General features: G+C 39.8%; 1 protein-coding gene across 2 annotated transcripts in view; it reads right to left on the bottom strand.

Annotated features, from left to right (window-relative positions):
• The window catches only part of IL1RAPL2 (interleukin 1 receptor accessory protein like 2), a 341,134-nt gene that overhangs the window by 138,420 nt on the left and 184,611 nt on the right, over positions 1-18,103 (bottom strand). For both annotated transcript variants that reach the window (XM_057365608.1, XM_057365607.1), the window contains exons 4-5: positions 10,532-10,718; positions 7,846-7,999 (exon numbers count right to left, since the gene is read on the bottom strand). In XM_057365608.1, coding sequence (XP_057221591.1) covers positions 7,846-7,999; positions 10,532-10,718 — 341 coding nt within the window. The remainder of the gene's footprint in view (positions 1-7,845; positions 8,000-10,531; positions 10,719-18,103) is intronic.

Here is an 18,103-nt window from a genome sequence, read left to right on the forward strand (position 1 = left end):
GATAGTTATTTCGGCAATGGTTTGAGAACCCAGCTGTGAAATTAACTTCCTGGTCTTTAAGTACTGYATTTGTCAGCACTTAACCCATTTCTGGCTTGCTTTCTGTCACAGAAAAGGAAGGTTTCCTTTAGAAAATAAAAATACTAGAACATGCAATACATCATTTATAAGAAAGTGCAGCAGAGGAAATGCTAAGAACAGTACCTCCTACCACAGGTCTTTTAAAGCTTGGGACTCTCAGTAAAAACTTAATTTGAGCAGGCTTTTTGCTGTCCGTGCATTTAATGAAAAAGTGATTCCCTGACTGTGTCAAGATATTGCAAAGACAGAGAAGAGAYGAAGTCTTGCAATGGAAATGTGTAATTTATATGAGCAAGAAAATGTCACTTCAGAYATGACGTAAATGCTATATATTTTAACATGTCAATATTAGAAGTGAACAGGAAGGATTTTCTGTTCCCACACAGTCTTCAGTATCCCTCCAGATGTACAGAACTTCTGCAGATTTAACTTGTTCACTTTAAGATTGKTCACTTCTAAACTAACAAGTATCTAATTTTCACAGTTATTAGAACTGTAGTCACAACCAAGCTGCTGTTCTCCTTTACTTTTGTTTTGTAAATATTTTGCCCTGAACAATATGTTTCTCCAGATTCTTTTTCATTTATTCTCTTTTGGACTCAAATATTGGTAAAAGTTCCRCTATGAAAAAATGTTAAAAGGTGTTTTCCAGGAGGAAAGAAGTGTGGGAGGGAGCTACAACTTACRGATAAAATCTCTTGTTAAGAACAAAATTGAGTTCTAAATTAGAAAGYGCTGATATTCCAGTGTTTCTGAGTGTATTCCAGCAGGTCCCCATGATGTCAGAGGGAGCAGGAGTTGGGCCTTTTGCTGGAAACACCACATTTCCTGCCAAAAGGGACCTGTAGTCGGAACACTCGCATGGGATACAAGGGGGAACAGGCACTCCAGGCCATATGTCAGAACTGGAGGAGATTGCCAAGCACTGGGAGTGAGCTGAATGTTGTTCACAGCAGGGCACGAAAGGCTAAAGCTGCCAAGCCAGGAGAGGAGGGGAAGAATAAAAACCATATCCCTGGGTCCTACAGCTGCTGACAGCTTCAGAATTCTGGTGAGCAGGGGAAATTATTCCTTTGGAGATGTGGAGCTAAAAAAATAGAGCTCTTGAGAAGGAGCATCTGTTTCCAGGAAACTGGAGACAGCTCCATGTACAGCAAACACTTCCCATGCCCACCAGCACTGGCCATGTAAGGATTGAGGAGGAGCAAACCCTGGAGGYCAGACCAACTCCCACCATCCGCACGTCACCATGTTGTACCTTGGAGTGCTTTTCAGGCTGTTTCATCAGGAAAATTCACAGGATGCTTTAGGCTTTCCTTGAAATGTTTTCTGCTTTATTTGAGACAACAGGCTCTCTGACCCATGCTTGAAAATACAAACAAATAAGAGAGGGGGGAGCTAACAGCTCTTACCAGAGCTGCTGGCCAAAATCAGCAATAGAATACCCCTGCACTTAAGCAAAGCCCAGATCCCAGGGATTAGGTGAGTTATTGAGTGCTGACAGGAACTAGAGATCACATTTGGTGAAATCTTTGGCATTTCACAAGAAATGTCCTGTGAAACATCAATTAAAAAGAATTTAATAGGAATTATCAACACATTTCAGAAATGCTGAAAAATTTCAGTAATATATATTAGTAGTTATATATGTTATTAAAAATTGTATAGCCAAAAGTCAAATTAAAATATATCAGCTCACAACAAAGAAGTAATTTGACATAACAAAATCAGAAACACACAGATTTGCAATATGACCTTTGATGTTAAAATTACATAAATTGAAATTAATGTTATTTTCACACATGCTCTAATTGATATGTTACTGCCTCATTTGATAATAAAATGGGGGTAACAACAACTCTTTCATCCTGTCTCCAAAGAAAAAGCTCTGGAACTCAGAAAATGAAGCAACAATAGGAGAGTGAGAGCATGTCCAGCCTCCACCAGGACCCGGAGGCTCTGTCTTCTCTGCAGAGTGCAATGCCAAGCAGAGATGTCAGAGTTGATTTGGGTACCAAAAGCCATGCAAACATGTGACCTGGCTCTGCTGGAAAAACTCCTTCAGAGCTGACTGAGGAATCCCTGCAGACCAGAGTTCAGGCCTGCCCCGAGCACAGGAACCTGTCACTGCATAAAACTGCCGGGGATGTTCAGTTCTGCTTCTGCTCCTCAGCCACCTGCCTTTTCAACCTTCGTCTCATGATGGCCCTGCTTTTATTTACATCTAAAAATGATATGCAGAGCTCAGTGACCTTTCAGAGCTAAACTGGATTTTGGGTAAGTAACTACTTAAGCAACACTGAACCACTTCATAAATTCCTTACAGATTACTAAACTGTTTATGCCAAAACACGATGCTGTTGGGAGGGAATCACAATTACATGTTTTCAGATTTTTAAGCAAATACCAACTTTTATATTTTACACGATAAAAGTAAATCCCTTAGAAGAGTCTCAATTCCAAAAGACTTAGAAGGAATTTCTAATGTTTTCAGCYCAGTTTAAATGAGCTTTTAATTTATCTTAACACTTTTTGCTGTGGTTGTTCTGGAAACTGTCAGCAGCCAGAAATGTTGTCAGTCAACATGTCATTTGTATGATTTTGGTGACAATACTTAATCTACCATAAACTGATAATGCTTAGAGTGCACTTACAGACTATAGCAGGTGTAAATTTGTTCTGATCAGCACCCAGTGATTACTGCCAATGTGTCCCTAGCCTTGACTTYTAATAAAGTAAAAGAGCATATCCAGTTTACAGAGGATTAAAAATGTGCAGGCAACCTCTACCAAATGATGGACACACTTTTAGCTCATAATCTCCACTTTTTTTTTTGTGGTAGCTTCTTTCTGTATTGCCCTAGAGTTGCTGGGAAGTACAACTATTATTTTCCCTTCTAAATTCAATTCACCCCCTTGGTTTAACAACAGCTAATCACCATCAACAACTTTTGCTAATAAAGGGGTCCCAAACCCACAAACAAAATCTAGCCACAGCAGCAGTTGTAATTTGAAAAGTGAGMGATGTAATGAGACTTGAAAGAATTTAATTGAAAAACTATGATCAAAGAGCGAATTCAGGCGGAATCATTCAACTCAAGTAGCCATGTGGAATAATTTGTCATTTACGATGGTCAAAACAAATATTGCTGCATAAATGACTTTTAGGAACAGCCAGGCATTTTAGCAGCCTGTGAAGAATATGCCAAGAGTAGAGGTTGAAGGAAAGTTGGAGGACAGAGCTCCTGGACAGAGTCATTCCAATCTATCACCAGCAGTTTATGAAGTTGATCAGATGGCCACCTGCTGTCATACTGGAAAATAATTCATCACTACAAGTTCACAAATCACCTCCTTTCACAGGCAGCAGAAAGAACAAGGCAAGCTCTCCCACTAGCACAGTTGTCCCTAGAAAAAACACATCCCTGCAAAACAGGGGACACCTAAGCCAGGCAGTGAGAGCACATCTCGCTCCTTTCTCAGGGGCATCACTCGTTCCCAAACCCCCAACATTTATCTCCTTGCATTTTCTTCTCAGCCTGTGTCCTTTAGACCAGTATTTCAAAACAAAAAGGGTGATGAATGAGCAGATAAACACAGGTGTTTTTCACAATTGCACCTTTTTGCTCTCAAAGCTATTGAGACATTGCTGTGCMTCAAGACAGAGTGAACTTGTTGGTAGGGATGGAGAAAACAGGAARTTGCATAAATTACCTTTCAAAACCAAAATTRCTTTCTATGTTTGGGTTTGTTKTTTAATCTRAWTAGTGTAACTGGACTTCAATAAACACTAGCATTTAACAACACTCATTAACATGGTTTTAATTGCTGATATATCTGAATAGCTGTAACTTCATTAAAAACTAACGAATTCTAATATTGTAGATTATCTGTAACTTTATATTAGTGCATATTTTTTTTCTAAATGGGTGCACTCTATTATCTAATTAAAAATTGAGTTTCTGWTACTTTTTTATGCTTTAGAACCTTAGATCACAATTTCTAATCTTGCTTGTCACACCAAAGCTACCGAGAAGCAAAGTGAAATTGTGTCTATATATTCATTTTTTTTTACATAGGATGAAGGGTTACATATTATTTGCTAAGAGATAACACTGCTGTCATGTTTCCTCAGCAAAAAAGGCTGACAAGACTCGTTTCACATCTGTCTGCATAATATAACGAATCCATGAAGAACTAGTGATGAAAAAGCTGTTTTGTTGACAATCTATTATTGTTAAATGCACCCAAACACCAAGATTTAGGCACTGCTCATTAGTGCTGTATTGTAGCTCAGGATTTTGTCCCTATAAATACTTTGTGTCAAAATATTTTTCAAATATATTCTAGGATGCAAGCCTTTTCSTTACAACCTCAAAGAGCTACAGACTGAAGACTTTTATAATTTGAATCACACTCAGCTGTTCATTACCCACCGCAGCCGGAGGATGACACTGCCAGCCTTGCACAGCAGCCATGTCCCACTGTCCCTTCCTGCAAATGACATCTTGACCTGTTTGCCTTCTGCTCTGCCCGCTTACTAATACCACTCAGGGCCCTCCATCTTCCTCTGGCCAGGCATCACACACTGCTGGCTTTCAGTTTCCATCTATGACTCCTGAGATTTCTTTTTTTACAAATTACCTCACAGTTGTTCATACAATGACTTAGGCACAGAAAAAAGGGAGGAAGAACTCCCCACCTATCTCTAACTGGGCCACTGAGATCTTCCAATTGGGTGTGCAAAGGCCAGAAGGCAAGACAGTAAAGCACAGGATATCCTTGCAGCTCCCTGCCACAGCCACTGAGGCAACTTAACTTTGGCACAGGAAGTTAAGGCAGAACCTTTTACCAGCTCTAATGACATCACTGGACTTTGCTGGATAACTAAATGAGAGCAGGGTTGCATCCCCAACTGTGTCCCCTCCCTTKAAATAAATCCTTAGGTCACACTAATATAAATACCAAACAGACAATCATCCTTCACTYGGCCYACAACTGCTCTCTTGTCTGCTATTAACTTGRATCAGGCTGGCTYRTGGGATCACATCTTCAGTAAAACTGCTGCATTAGTYTGGGGTATCATTAACTGTTCTGATKATTTGTACCAACAGCAAGTTAARATGGGGCTTTGGCTCCTTGAATTTTTCCTAAAGCTTTTGATGTAACTTYKGTYATGACAGCACTGCATTTATTCTGATTTCAAGTTTCTGTTTAGATGCCCGATCTGCATTTACCTTCAAATAGCAGATATTTCATATTGCTACTTACATAACTACCAGAATCTTCACAAAGAATTAAAAACTTCAKGTACCAGATTTGATGTGACTTCAAAGAAGAAAAGATCCTTGTCTTGCAATCAAAAGATAAATAACTTGATCCACTTAACTGGTGTACTTTGTACATCAGTACTGTGTACTTCAGCAAGTGCCTGAAAGACTACAAGGAATCTCAGCCAGCTTCCTCTCTCTCCATGGAGTGCAGCTCTCCTTGCTCAAGGGAGATGTGGAGCTGCCCACTTTACTTTCAGAATAACTTTTTAATAACAATTTCAGGTTACCATGGCTGCTAGCAGTGCCCAACAGAGTCTTTCTGTTCAAAATCTTTATGTTAGAGGAACTCAGACACTTGCCAATAAATGCCAATTCAGGCATGTTAATAAGTACCAGTAATAGAAACAGGATTACAAAGTGCCTCCAGAAGAAAGCAGCAGGCAAGATCCCTTTTTCAATATCTGTGTTGCAGCCTAGTAAAGAGAATTCTACCCCAGCTCTGCCGGAAAGCCTTCAGCAGTATTTGCTAACAGAGTTTTGAAAGAGCAGCAGGTTCAGCAGTTGGAGCTCTGATTTCCCTCTAGCTTCTCCTGGTACAACATTTTGATTTGAACTCATTTTCAGACAGATGAAAAACAGGGCCCAGAGCAACACCAATTCTGCTAAAGGAGGACCTGGACATGCTGGGATGAGTCTGTGAAGGGTCACATTTATTCATCCAAACCCCTGAGTATGTGCCTGTTCCCCACCCATGATCTGACCTGCCTCAGACCTGGATCTCAGGAACCCCACCCAGCTTGGACATCCACACACAACAAGCAAACCTTTRCTGATTCTTGTACAACTTTTCTTTGACCAATCCTCAACAAGGAGCTAAACCTACACGCATGTAAAATTCATGCACTGAAACAAAACAAAAATAGGAGAAAGAAACTTGCTCAACCCTTCTGTGAGATAACACGCTTACATGGTTCTATTTCATTTGTAGGATTCATTTCAATGTATCCACATTTTTAGGTTGTCATCTACAAAAATTTACTAGCCTCTTTCAGATATCTRGAGAAATTCAACCAGCAAACACATAACATCAGATATAACTCCCAAACATTTCCATCTGGAAAAGGTACTTACAATCATATGTGCTTTTATAAACTAAATGAAATTTAATGCAACATGAATTTCATACCAAATTACAAGGGGGAAAAGCCTTCTACTTCTCAAGAGTTTTGCAAAAAGGAGAACAGTTACATATTTCATATTTACCTTTTAAATAATTCAGATAATAAAATTTTTAATAAGAGAAATAACTGTAACAAATAYGTTATTTAGTTTAGAACAAAWTCCTTAAATTGTGAAGTATAAATATACCACAGTGTTTAAATAATGAAGAGAACACATAACTTCTAGCAAGGTCACAATGAGAGGGAGAGCACAGAATATCCATCGTGGGGAATTGAATTGAAYGCATCTCATTTTCACTTTGTCAAAYKTAGTTCACATTCTGGTTGAAGACCAGCATGCTRCTTAGGGTAGTGACTATCCACAAGGCAGGGACTATATCTTCATTTGACAGGTCTAGGGTCAGGTAGGTCAAATTTATACTTTAGAGATCTGACCATGGTCAAAAATCTTCCCATGGTCAAAAATGGACGATAAAGGGTCACAYAGGGCACACAGGGAAAGTAACTCACCAAAAATCAGGAAAAATGATAAGAATAAAAAAATGGATTCCACTCAAAATAAAGGGAAGAATTTTTTTTTCTAGAGCATATTACAAACATCATTTGGAATGATTCAGTTTGATATAAGAAAGAGGATTTCTACCTATCACTTCTTTGAGTAGGACCCTGTTTTAATCAGAATSTGGGGAAAATACCTAACCATTTGTTTATACGTTTTTTCTGTGAAAGGTTGAAGAAAATCTCATCTGTTTTCTGTTACTTGCAAAGTTCCATAGACACAGAAAGAAAAATAAAAATTATRGATGTCATACTGTGCAGTAGGATGAAAAGGGAGCAGGAATGTATGGGTAGACAATAGTTTTTATAACCATTCATTTTTGGTACCTGGCAAAAATAGAAAAATACTTTTGTCTAGTAGATACTACACAGAGTGCATGACCTCCTGACAAGCAGGTTACTTTGTTTTGACAGTCCAGTATTGCTAACWTCATTCTTGGAATGGGTTGTGCCATACTCTGCACTAAAGACAAGCCCTAGACTAGAGAAGCTGATCATCATAAATTAAACGAAAGCTTAAAAATACTAAGCATTTCTACGTTTTGTACAGAGCAAAAGGTAGAAATACTCTTCTGTGGAATTTTAGAAGATCTTGAAATTCATTACCCTAAGTCTGGGACTGCTCAGCTAGTGGGATTTGCTTTGGACTTACTTCTATCAAACAGATTTGCCAACATGTGAAAACCACTTTTTTCTTATTATTTCAAAGCTTTATTTTTTTTTTTTATATTGACAGAGAACAAAGATTCTTACCAGTAACCTTGAATTCAACTGTCCTTCGTATAAGCTTGCCTTCAAACTTCAGTTCACAGGTATAATTTCCTCCATCTTCTTCCTGGACCTCTTGAATTAAGAGAGTATTTCCCTTCTGAATTATGACACTTCTCCACATTTTTGGCYTACATTCCTGTAGAAAAAAATCCAGTGCCAAAATTACCTGTCATGTACAACATAAGATAGTGTTGCCTGATCAGTTTTTCAGTATTATACATAAGCAAACAACCACCTTGATATATTTTGCAATTAGAATTCAAATATAATTTCAGAAAGCACAGAGATCTGAWATTGAAATTAATTTGAAGACCAAAATAAAACAGAAATGTTTTTAAGGTTCACTTTTTCCTACTGTATCACATGGGCTGTTTAATGCATAGTGCCCTGAAGCAATGGTAAAGCATCTTCTTTTTCTTGATAACAACTGCCAAAACCTCTGCTTTAGGATGGACCATTAACATACATCTCTGTTTGAAGGAAGTAAGAGCAACATCTGTTAAGAGTTAGCCTGAAGGCAAACTTCACACAYAGTCCCAGGCCAGAACCATTTACCAACAGAAGAAAACAGGAAGAACTGCAGTTTTGGAGCAAGAGTTCAGAAGCCTGGTTTCCTTACAGCCTTGTTTCTCATCTGATGAGCTTTGATTCAGCCTTTTCCCATCACCAGGCACTTTGCAACATCATCCCCACATGCATCTCCTCTGATGCAGGACATGGTACTGGTGGTCTGCAACTCCCACAGACTTCACCCACGCAATCTTTAGCTGTTGTTTGGCARATTTGGGTTCATCACTACAAATTACAGTCCTACTGGGACAGCATTTGAGACCTTCTGGATACGGTGTGATATAGTGCAAGAAGAGGCTCTCCCTCTCCAAATACACTGGATCCTTGCAGGCACCCTCCATGTGAAAAGCACTCATGATTGAGTAGTTCTTGGAATGCTCTGAACTAAAAGCACGGGCCCAACCTAATCACTGTCTCTTGAAAATGGTACCTTAACATTTATATGTTTACTGTCTTCAAATGTCTTTAACATCAAGCCTGTTCTGCCTGCAACAAAATAATGATTTTCTCAGRTTTCTAAAGCACTTGGTACTCCTGGCACTTCTGGAGGTTCTGGTTAATTCTGTACCTTCAATGCCCCTCTACTCCCCCTCTCAAGGTGGCAGCTTGGRTTAAGCTCTCAGACTGCATCAGCCTCACATCAGGCTCAGCARCTTCAGAGACTGGTGACATGCCCACACCTATGCCCCATTTTCTGCTCGTCTGCAACAGCAGTGTCAGAAACACAGAAAACAAAATAGAACAAAGCTTTCTCTTAAGAAAACAACCAAACAAGAAAATACGTCAACATGCAAATATATTGTACCACAGCAAGAGATCAGCATGACACRAACATGAATTTTTCATGGGACTCTATATGCGTTCCAAATCCATGTCAGATTCTAAATTAAAGGACAATGATAGAGAAATAAAAAGACAGGACTGAGAGTTTCTGGCCTGGCACTTAAAAATGGAGCACTGAAGAATTATCCCTGTCCCTAGGAGGCCAAATTAAGTTACAATAAGGTCAGATTTCTGATTTGGAATCTGTGCAACACTACTGYAGRTAACAGAGTGATCATCTCATCTCTRTTTCCAAAGTACAGCTGTGAGTGAAGCATAATGTTGTCTGGCATGTGAACTTGAGTTAGCAATGGTGATAGAGAATGATCAGAATCCATATCCTGTTTACTGTGCTGAGACTCACTCAGGACACAAATCTGACCCAGGAAATGCCATTAAATCCTTTCTGATTTGAGCTTGATATTTTATTTCTATTGAAAGGTACATCAACCACCTACTTGGAGTAACTATATCTGAACACTGGGCAAAGAATACGATCCAGTACTATTCAATCCTAATTTAGAAGGAATACAATTCCCAGAACACACAAAGTAAGAGTATTTCAGGGTATTGAAATTCCCTATCATGTGTTASCGGTTGTATAGTCTCTATTTTTAAAAGTATGGGAGCAAAGAGATGGAAGATACATTTTTTATATGATTATATTTTTATATACTACAAGTCTGTAACAAGAAGGATGACAGCTTTACTAGTACAAAGATCAATGATTTAGCAAAAACAATGTTTGTGCTAYTGTGGTTTTACATAGAAGAACAGTACCATTAATTTCCTAATTATTTCTTTTTGCAACTTCTTGAAACACTTCATATTAAAGATGTTAACACTTAAAGCASACTTTGGTAAAAATGTACAAGTCTTGGTGAAATTACCATAAAAATTCGTTTGCCACCACAGCTGAAGCTGGCAGTGCTGATACCACTCTGGCTCCATTGCAGGTGCCTCCCTTTGTTTCCACTCCAGTCTCAGGCAGGGAAACACCACACCCAGGTACCAACTGCCGCAGAGGCACTGTGGTTTGGGAATGATAGAGAAGTCCTGTGATTTCTCCCACAGAACATCCTCACTGATACTCATTTCTGTTGSACCAGGACCATGTTGAGTGTTTTAYCTGCAAAATYRTCACACTGGGAGAACACCCTCCAGAYCAGTCACAAACCACTGATGTCACAGAGAAAACCACCTCTAAGCCTCAGACTGAAAACAGTGGAAATTTTGTACAGTTTCAGCACAATAGCAGTAAGGCAGCAATACTTACCTTGTACCACACCACGTCTGGCTCTTGACCTGCTGTTTTGTAATCCTCAATATCAGGACAGGAGATTGTCTTTCTCTTAGTGACTTCTGATTTTTCCAGATATCTGATCTTGCTATTGTAGCAAAGCCCGGATTCATTCTCAGCTACCGTCAAGGACATGGACACCTTCATGCAATACGTTGAGTTTCTGCAGGRAGAGAAAGATTGTTTCACTTATCCTTCTTTTTGCTACAGTTGTTTCAACACAGTAAGTTTCTTTGTTAAGCTCCCATCTTCACAAACACTTGAGTGACACATTCAAATAGTGACAGCCAYGCTCTGCATTTCCAACACAGAGGAATTACCAGGAAACATCAAGGCTCATTTCTGATTGACTGTGAAGACTATGAAGAACCTTGTAGAAACACTGTTGACAAGTGATCTAACCCAGCACAGCAGCTCTTTCGAGCTTGCAAATCTAYGAACACAGGAACCTGCTGGCACCTCAAATGTTGGTCACGATTCACTGCCCCATTTCCTCTGTGTCCTTCACACGCTTCTCCTCACCCTTGCTCTCTCCCACCTACAGGAGATTTCACTCCAGYGTGCAGTGCTATACCTTTGAGAAGAAGGGTTACATGCTTGATGTTAAAGCACATCATGCAGGAAGGATTTCTCCCTGAGAAGGAGCTGCTGCACAAAATTCTATAGCAGGAGATACTGGGGTAGGTCAATGTAGACCAGCTGCCAGCCTCCCACAAGCTGTTCCCTTCACTTCCCTCAACAGGACGGGGAGGAGAAAAAAAAAAAAAAGAAGCTCCTGGGTGAAGAAAAAGACAAGGGGATCACTCACCTATTACTGTCATGGGCAAAACAGACTTCACTTGGAAAAGAAATATTTTCATGAATTGCAAATTAGAATAGGTTTGATCATGAGAAAGATAAAAAAGCTAAAACATGTTCTACTCTCATCCCCTTTYTCCTTCTCTACCTCTCCCTCCCCAAGTGGTATAGGGGTGGGGTTGTGATCTGTCCATAACATCTCCCTGCCACCTCCTTCTCCTCACATSTTCCCCTGCTCCATCACGGACTGCCCATGGCCACAACTCCTGCCACAAAACCCAGCTCTGCAGGATCCCTCTCTGGCCACAGGGCAGTGTCTGCTGGGGCCTGGGGTACCAAAGAACCCAAACCCTGACAGCCATTCTAAATATTAGGGCAGAATAAACACAAGCAGCACTGTTTCTATTCCACATGATCATGAAAATAGGATTAAATTAAATTCCTGCAGCCTTGCAGCTCTCACAGGGCTATCAGATGCACACCCTGATGTACTGTGCGGCATTGGCACTATGGACAGGGTGGCTGCAGCCCAGATTGCCAGCTCTGCTCCTCACCCCATACCACAGAGAAAAAGCCACAATATAACAGGGCTCTTCCTACCATTGTGCATCATTCTGTTATTTCAATTGATTGTTCTACAACCAAAAAGGCCAGGAGCAAACCAGTCATGCTGGGTGGCTACTGCCATTGAAGGGAGATGTGGAGAGCTCTTTGGGGAGGTGTCCTGGCTTTGCCACTGCCTCCTCTATCACAACTCTGCTGCAAAGTGGTATAGCTAAGACCAGAGTTTGTCCTGTACAACTGGAAAATAATCCATTAGTTACACCCTGACACTAAAGATGCTGGCTGCTCACTCCCACCAACTAGACCCAGCACAGTGCTTTTAATTAAAAAAAAAGTCCAACATGCTCCATCACAAATCTCTTACATTTCCTTCTGTCAAGTGAGCCTGTAGTTGGGAAGAAAATAAAAAGGTCCACAGGGACACTTCACCAGAGCTCGAAGCTTCATGCTAAACAAGCACTGACAAAACACCGCAAATGGGTTCTTGTCAAAGGTGTGCCATGAGCAGGCATTTGCAGACAGAGCCATTTGCAAGGCAAATCAGGAGGCAATCTTCAGAAACCTCCTATTTTCAGCATCATTAGTGTTATTCATTCAGCAAAACCATAGACTTTGTCCTTCCTACTCACTTCTCAAATGCCACCTGTACATCTCTGTAATAAAATCGGTGGATATTTTGTCCATTCCCTCACCTCAGAGTGAAAACATTCACTTTGCACACGGACATGATGGGTTTTAGTTGAGAATCCATAATAAAGTCTCATTCTCACAAACTGCACAAAACATATTTTACTTGAAAGAAAAGTTCTCTGGACTGAAAACAATCCATCATTTGGGGTGGTCTTTTCAAAAATACTTATAYAATTTAGGAAAAACAGGTCAACTTTCTCCTAAAGTAGCTTTTGAAAAGGGTTACTCTTCTTGTAGGAAGAAAACAAAACATCAAAGTTTCAATGCTGCCTAATAGAGCACTGAAAATCCACAAAATATGGATAYAACCACTCAGTATAATCAATACTGATTAATCACTAATGATTATTTAACTTTCCTGAATGACTACAAGTATTACTGAGTGCAAATAAGGTCACATGGGTTTAGYAATAATGATCCAGGCTAATAAAAAATAATGACCTTGAATAGTCGGCCATTACTTGGTGTTATTTAATAGTGCTGTATTTTYTCCTAACAATCTTGCATTATTTAGATTGTATTTTGAACAGCGCTGGAGGCGCTTCTATTCACTTCTATTTAAAACGCTTCCTGGAACCACAACCTAAAAATGTAGTATTCTTTTCATTAGTTACAATTAGAATTGAGTAGAATTGAGGAAACTAAGTGCCCAGTGAGTACTATCACTTTTGTTCACACTCCATGACCGAGACAATAAATCTATTCAGGCTCACAACGAAGAAAGCCCTCACTAAGCCAACAGCAATAAACTTGAAAGCTTTGTGGATGCTTCTTCACCAGCCACTCACGTTACTGCTCCTGCTGGTAATCCAGAATGGGGCAACTTCTGCAGGAATGCCAGTGACTGAAGCAGGACTCTTCCTTTAATCCAGTCAGCTCTGGGAAACAGTGATATTTCAGGCATGCAAAAGGAATCAGTAGTTTGATCAGCCTCACTGTTTTTCTTAGTTTTGGGGAGCTGAAGTCCGGGAGCCAAATTCTGCTGAAGCTGTGAGCCATTCCTCCCCGTGCTGGACAAACTGTTCCCCAGGCTGGGGGATTGGATTTCACCTCTTAGTCCTCTGAGCAGCTGATGCATCTGGGCTCATTTTTTCTTGCTGTCCTCCCTGTCCTGTGGGGTCTGGGACATAAAGGGCCTCTCTAAAGGTATCAGCTTCAGGGAGAATGCAGGAGAAGGATCACAAAGAGGATCAGTACAGCATTGTTTTAAGCACCTGGCAAACAGACAGGAACAGGATGGTCCTGCCACKCAGGGCTCTCATGGGAGCTCACCTACAGAGTTTTCTCAGGAAGCCCATAGAGMTGCTGTGCTGGGAAGGCATCCAGTTCTTTTTTTCCAAACATTTCCAGGACCTCTGTGTCCACAAGTGCTCTCCTTCATGAGCCACATTTAAGTTTTTTATGGTAAGGGTCTATTTTATTTTTTGGGTATTTTTTGGGGTTTTTTTGGTAGAGGTGTGGAGATTAACCAGCACAAACCCCATGTTTTTGCTTTTCTTCTTTCAGAAGCTAAACAGATGGCCTATGAATTATAAAAAGGAGGATGCACTTTTGTTTTCAGCACATAGACATGGAGCTTGGTGGGGGAGGTCAGTGCTCCCAGCAGTCTCTGGCTGGCAAGAAAGGTTATATGGCCATTTTTAATGAGGAAAGCTGGACACAAGAAGAATAATAGATAACAACAGCAAAGCTACAGGTAACCTGGGCTTTGCTGTCAGAAACAGCAGCCAAAAGGAATGAAAAGGAAGAACCTTCCAGGTGGATGATGAAGATGTTGGAGCGCTTCAAGTCATGATCTTAGTATTGCGAGGCCAGGTAAGAAGAGTTGTATCCAAAGAATGTTGGAACCCACATGAACCTGAGTGATACCAGGTGACATTTTCCACATACACATAAAGGAAATAAACCCTTGGGTCTGGAAGTGGGTCTTTTGATAATTTGTCTTTACTGAAATATTTCCAAACCATACATTTTCCACARGAGWTGATTTCTAATGGATTTCAATTCTRTAAGAAGTAGCAGTGGTCGTATGGGGAACTAGAAGAAGGAAGAAAAGAAGAAAACACTCCGCAGTGCAAAGAAAAAAAATTGTCTTATATTTTCACACTGAAACTAAKATCTGTAATTCTCTGTTTCAAGGGAATAGTTACAAACTGGCCTACTCTCTCAGGTGGAAATAGGAAGAAGGGCTCMGCTTTGCCAGAGTTCACAAAACAGTTTCCTTTGTTCTGGTGGCAAGGCATCTGTAATCCCCATGCCACCTGGAACTGGCTCTGAACCACAAACTGAATCCAGCTTCGAGACCAACAGAAAACCACAGGGAGAACCAAGGGGGTTTAACAGGTCTCAGAACAAATGCAAGCAAAACTGTGAGTTTGGCTTGACTTCGAAGCAGGAACAAGAGGGRAAAAGGGAGGATATAAAGAAATGGGTAAGGACCTTTGAAATTGGAGTGTCAATCCCTAAATTATTTTTCATCTTGTTTGAATTCAAGACAATTCATCAGCCCTAAGGCTGAATTCAAATTAGAGCAAATATTCACAACTTTGGAAAAAAAAACTTTTTTTTTTTTTGCATTTGTTTTCCTGCTAAGTGAGGGTGATTTGTTAAAAGAATCAAGTGAAACAATTTTGTCTCTAATATGCTCAGAATCTTCCCCAGCCTCTCCCATTTATTGATTTTCTTATAAAGAGGAAAGAGGCAGAAATGTGGCTGAATATTTTATATCTACTGGATTGAAAAACTCCACCTAATTTTGAATTACATATTTATACAAGAGGATTCATACTAAGTTTTTGTTTCCCTTGCAGGTTCATTTTTCATTATACTGGGTTATTTATTACATTCCAAACTTTGGCGGTAGATCCAAAAGCTGCAAAGTGTATTTATCAAAGCAGGGCAYAGGGAACAGCACACCTCAGGCTTAGATCTCTCTCCATGTCCCTGAACACTCTGGCTGTTTTAATGACATTTTTATTGGCTCACTGACTGCAGGATTGGATACATCAACCTGTACATTCATCTTTGCTCATTCAGAATTAGAGCAACAACAGCAATAACTATACCACCAACCATCTTTGTCCATCTGAAGCATTAATGCACAACCAGACCCACTACTGGCTGCCCTATAAATGTGCTGTTTTATCAGTACTCAGACTTAATTGAACATTTGATTGTTTTCCTCTCACTTCATAAGAGTTTTATAAATTTATTCCTGTCCAAATTTCAYAGTTCACATGATGCTTACCAAGGTCATGGTTTGATGATCTGCTTAAAGAAAAATTAGTTGATAATCATAATAGTTTTTTTCAGATCACACAAATGTAACATCTTAAAACTGAACAGATTATTACTTACTCTTCCAAGGTTTCACTCAGGTGTTAGTTTATTTCTCAGTGACTCCCACTCACTCCTGTATATTTGGGGTCATTGTCTGGAAAAGATRAATTTCCTGCCTATGGTGTAAATAACGGCCAGAGGTTACAAATCACAGACCACTGAAAGTTTTTGAATTTTTAATTCTTATAAATTTTTTCAAGTGAAAGAGCAGCACCCAGAGAGGAACAATTCAAGACATGGCTGGCACTGCTGTAGTTTCTCCCGGAACCAAAGACCAAGAGGTGCAGTGATTCTGTGGTTTGTATGTGGTAACTGGCCTTGTTAYGGCTCCGAACACTCCTGTCTGGTATTTTGCTTTCCCGTTGCTATTACAACTGTAATTCTAATACCAACTCCTATTCCTGACAAGGAGAAATCTTAATTCTATGTTATCTTTCCTTTAGCATCTGACGTGTTTTCAAGATCCCCCTAGTAAAAGAAAATAACATCATGGAAGTATGATCTCAGGAATTTCGTGCTACACCAGCATAATGTTACAAACCAATGCTCTTATATTATCTCTACTTCCTTTGATCCTCCAACAGAGGAGGTGGTGAATCCAAACAGAGGCACTGTCCAAGGCCCCATTTCCTTTAAGCAGGAAAGTATCAGTGTGGGACTAACCCACCACTCATCAAGAATTTTTATTCTTTATGCACTTCTTTTCTCCTAAGACCCAATCTCTACACAAGACTCACTGGAAACATGAAAAGTTGAGCTTGATTAAAACATACTGGATGTCCCAGAGGCCGATGCTTTACTGTGAAGAAAGGCTAAACCCTCTCTACACAAAAGAAAAAACTTCTGAGCAGTCACTGAAAGGTAACTTTAAAAGACTCACATTAATGACAGCTTGAAAAATAGATATCCAGGGATGACTCCTCAAGTCACCTGTCAACAATCTAGTTCTCACCAGAGGCACTTAAAAGCAAGACCTGTACTCCTGACTGTGAGTCAAACCCTGTTTAGAGAATCTTTCTACTTCTTGATCCTGGGATAAGGAAGAAAAGATGTTTGGATATGGCAGTTGGGTAGAGCATCSCACAGTTGGATCTCTCTCACCAAAGCTCAGATCTAAGTTTAAAATTAATTTGGGCTTCAGCTTAAGCGGGAAATGTGACATTAAAATGACAGAATGTGCCTACTACAGTCAGTGATACAGCCAGGAACAGCGAGGCCATGATTCAAACATTCGTGGCCATGATTTGAAAATTCATGGTTAATCTCTAGTATTAAGTGTGTCTGAGAATAGTAAATGACAGCCAGCTGATTCATACATGRTTAGGGTCAGGAGGAGCTATTTCTTTTCTGGTTGCCTTCACACACACATGCACTGGTCCTGCTGACCTCTGCATTGTGACAGAAGCAATCAAAAAGCAAATTACCAGTCAGTCGTTCCAACAGGGACTACCCAGACACAAAGGGAAAATCTCTCAACATTTAAGTTGAATCACACAGGCCAACAGTAATCCTTGGGTTTGGTTTTTTTTTTTTGTAAATCTTCAAAGATGTTAGTCATTAAATGTTAGAAGCAGATATATGAAAATATAATACAGAACACAGAAGAAATACAGAAGACAAAAGAACACCAAGTTATCCCAGCATATCATACCTAAGTTCATGAACTATGTGGTCTCTTGTCAGCTTCAGACACCCTGTTCCAGCAGAAGAAATCCTGTAATTGGCTGGGTTTGCTCCCAGGGAAAATTCCTTCCTTGTCCTTAAGAATTACAAGGCAGCAAGTTGCTTTAAAGTTTGCTACTGCAAATGACTAAGCCCTTTCCATTTATTTCCTAATACTTTTCTATTAGAACTTGGATATTAATGTTAAATTACATTGTCTTACTGAAAAGCCCCATTACAAACTACATAATTCTGAGGCACAGGAACAACTGCTCCCATGACAGTATTAAGAAATCCCCTTCCAATAATTTTGCAATTGCAATACCCTGTTTCTCAGAGCACTGAATGCTTTCTCCTTTATGTCTTCCAAACCACACACCGTGTGAATTAGTGTATCTAGTCCTCTATGCTTTTTTTTTATTAGACACCTGGCATGCAAAACAAAAGTTGAATTCAAGACACCCATCAGATTTGTCTGCATTGCTAAACTTCAAT

This window comes from Malurus melanocephalus, unplaced genomic scaffold (genome assembly GCF_030028575.1).
Source record: "Malurus melanocephalus ecotype Western Australia unplaced genomic scaffold, MMel_1.1 scaffold_56, whole genome shotgun sequence".
NCBI lineage: Eukaryota > Metazoa > Chordata > Aves > Passeriformes > Maluridae > Malurus > Malurus melanocephalus.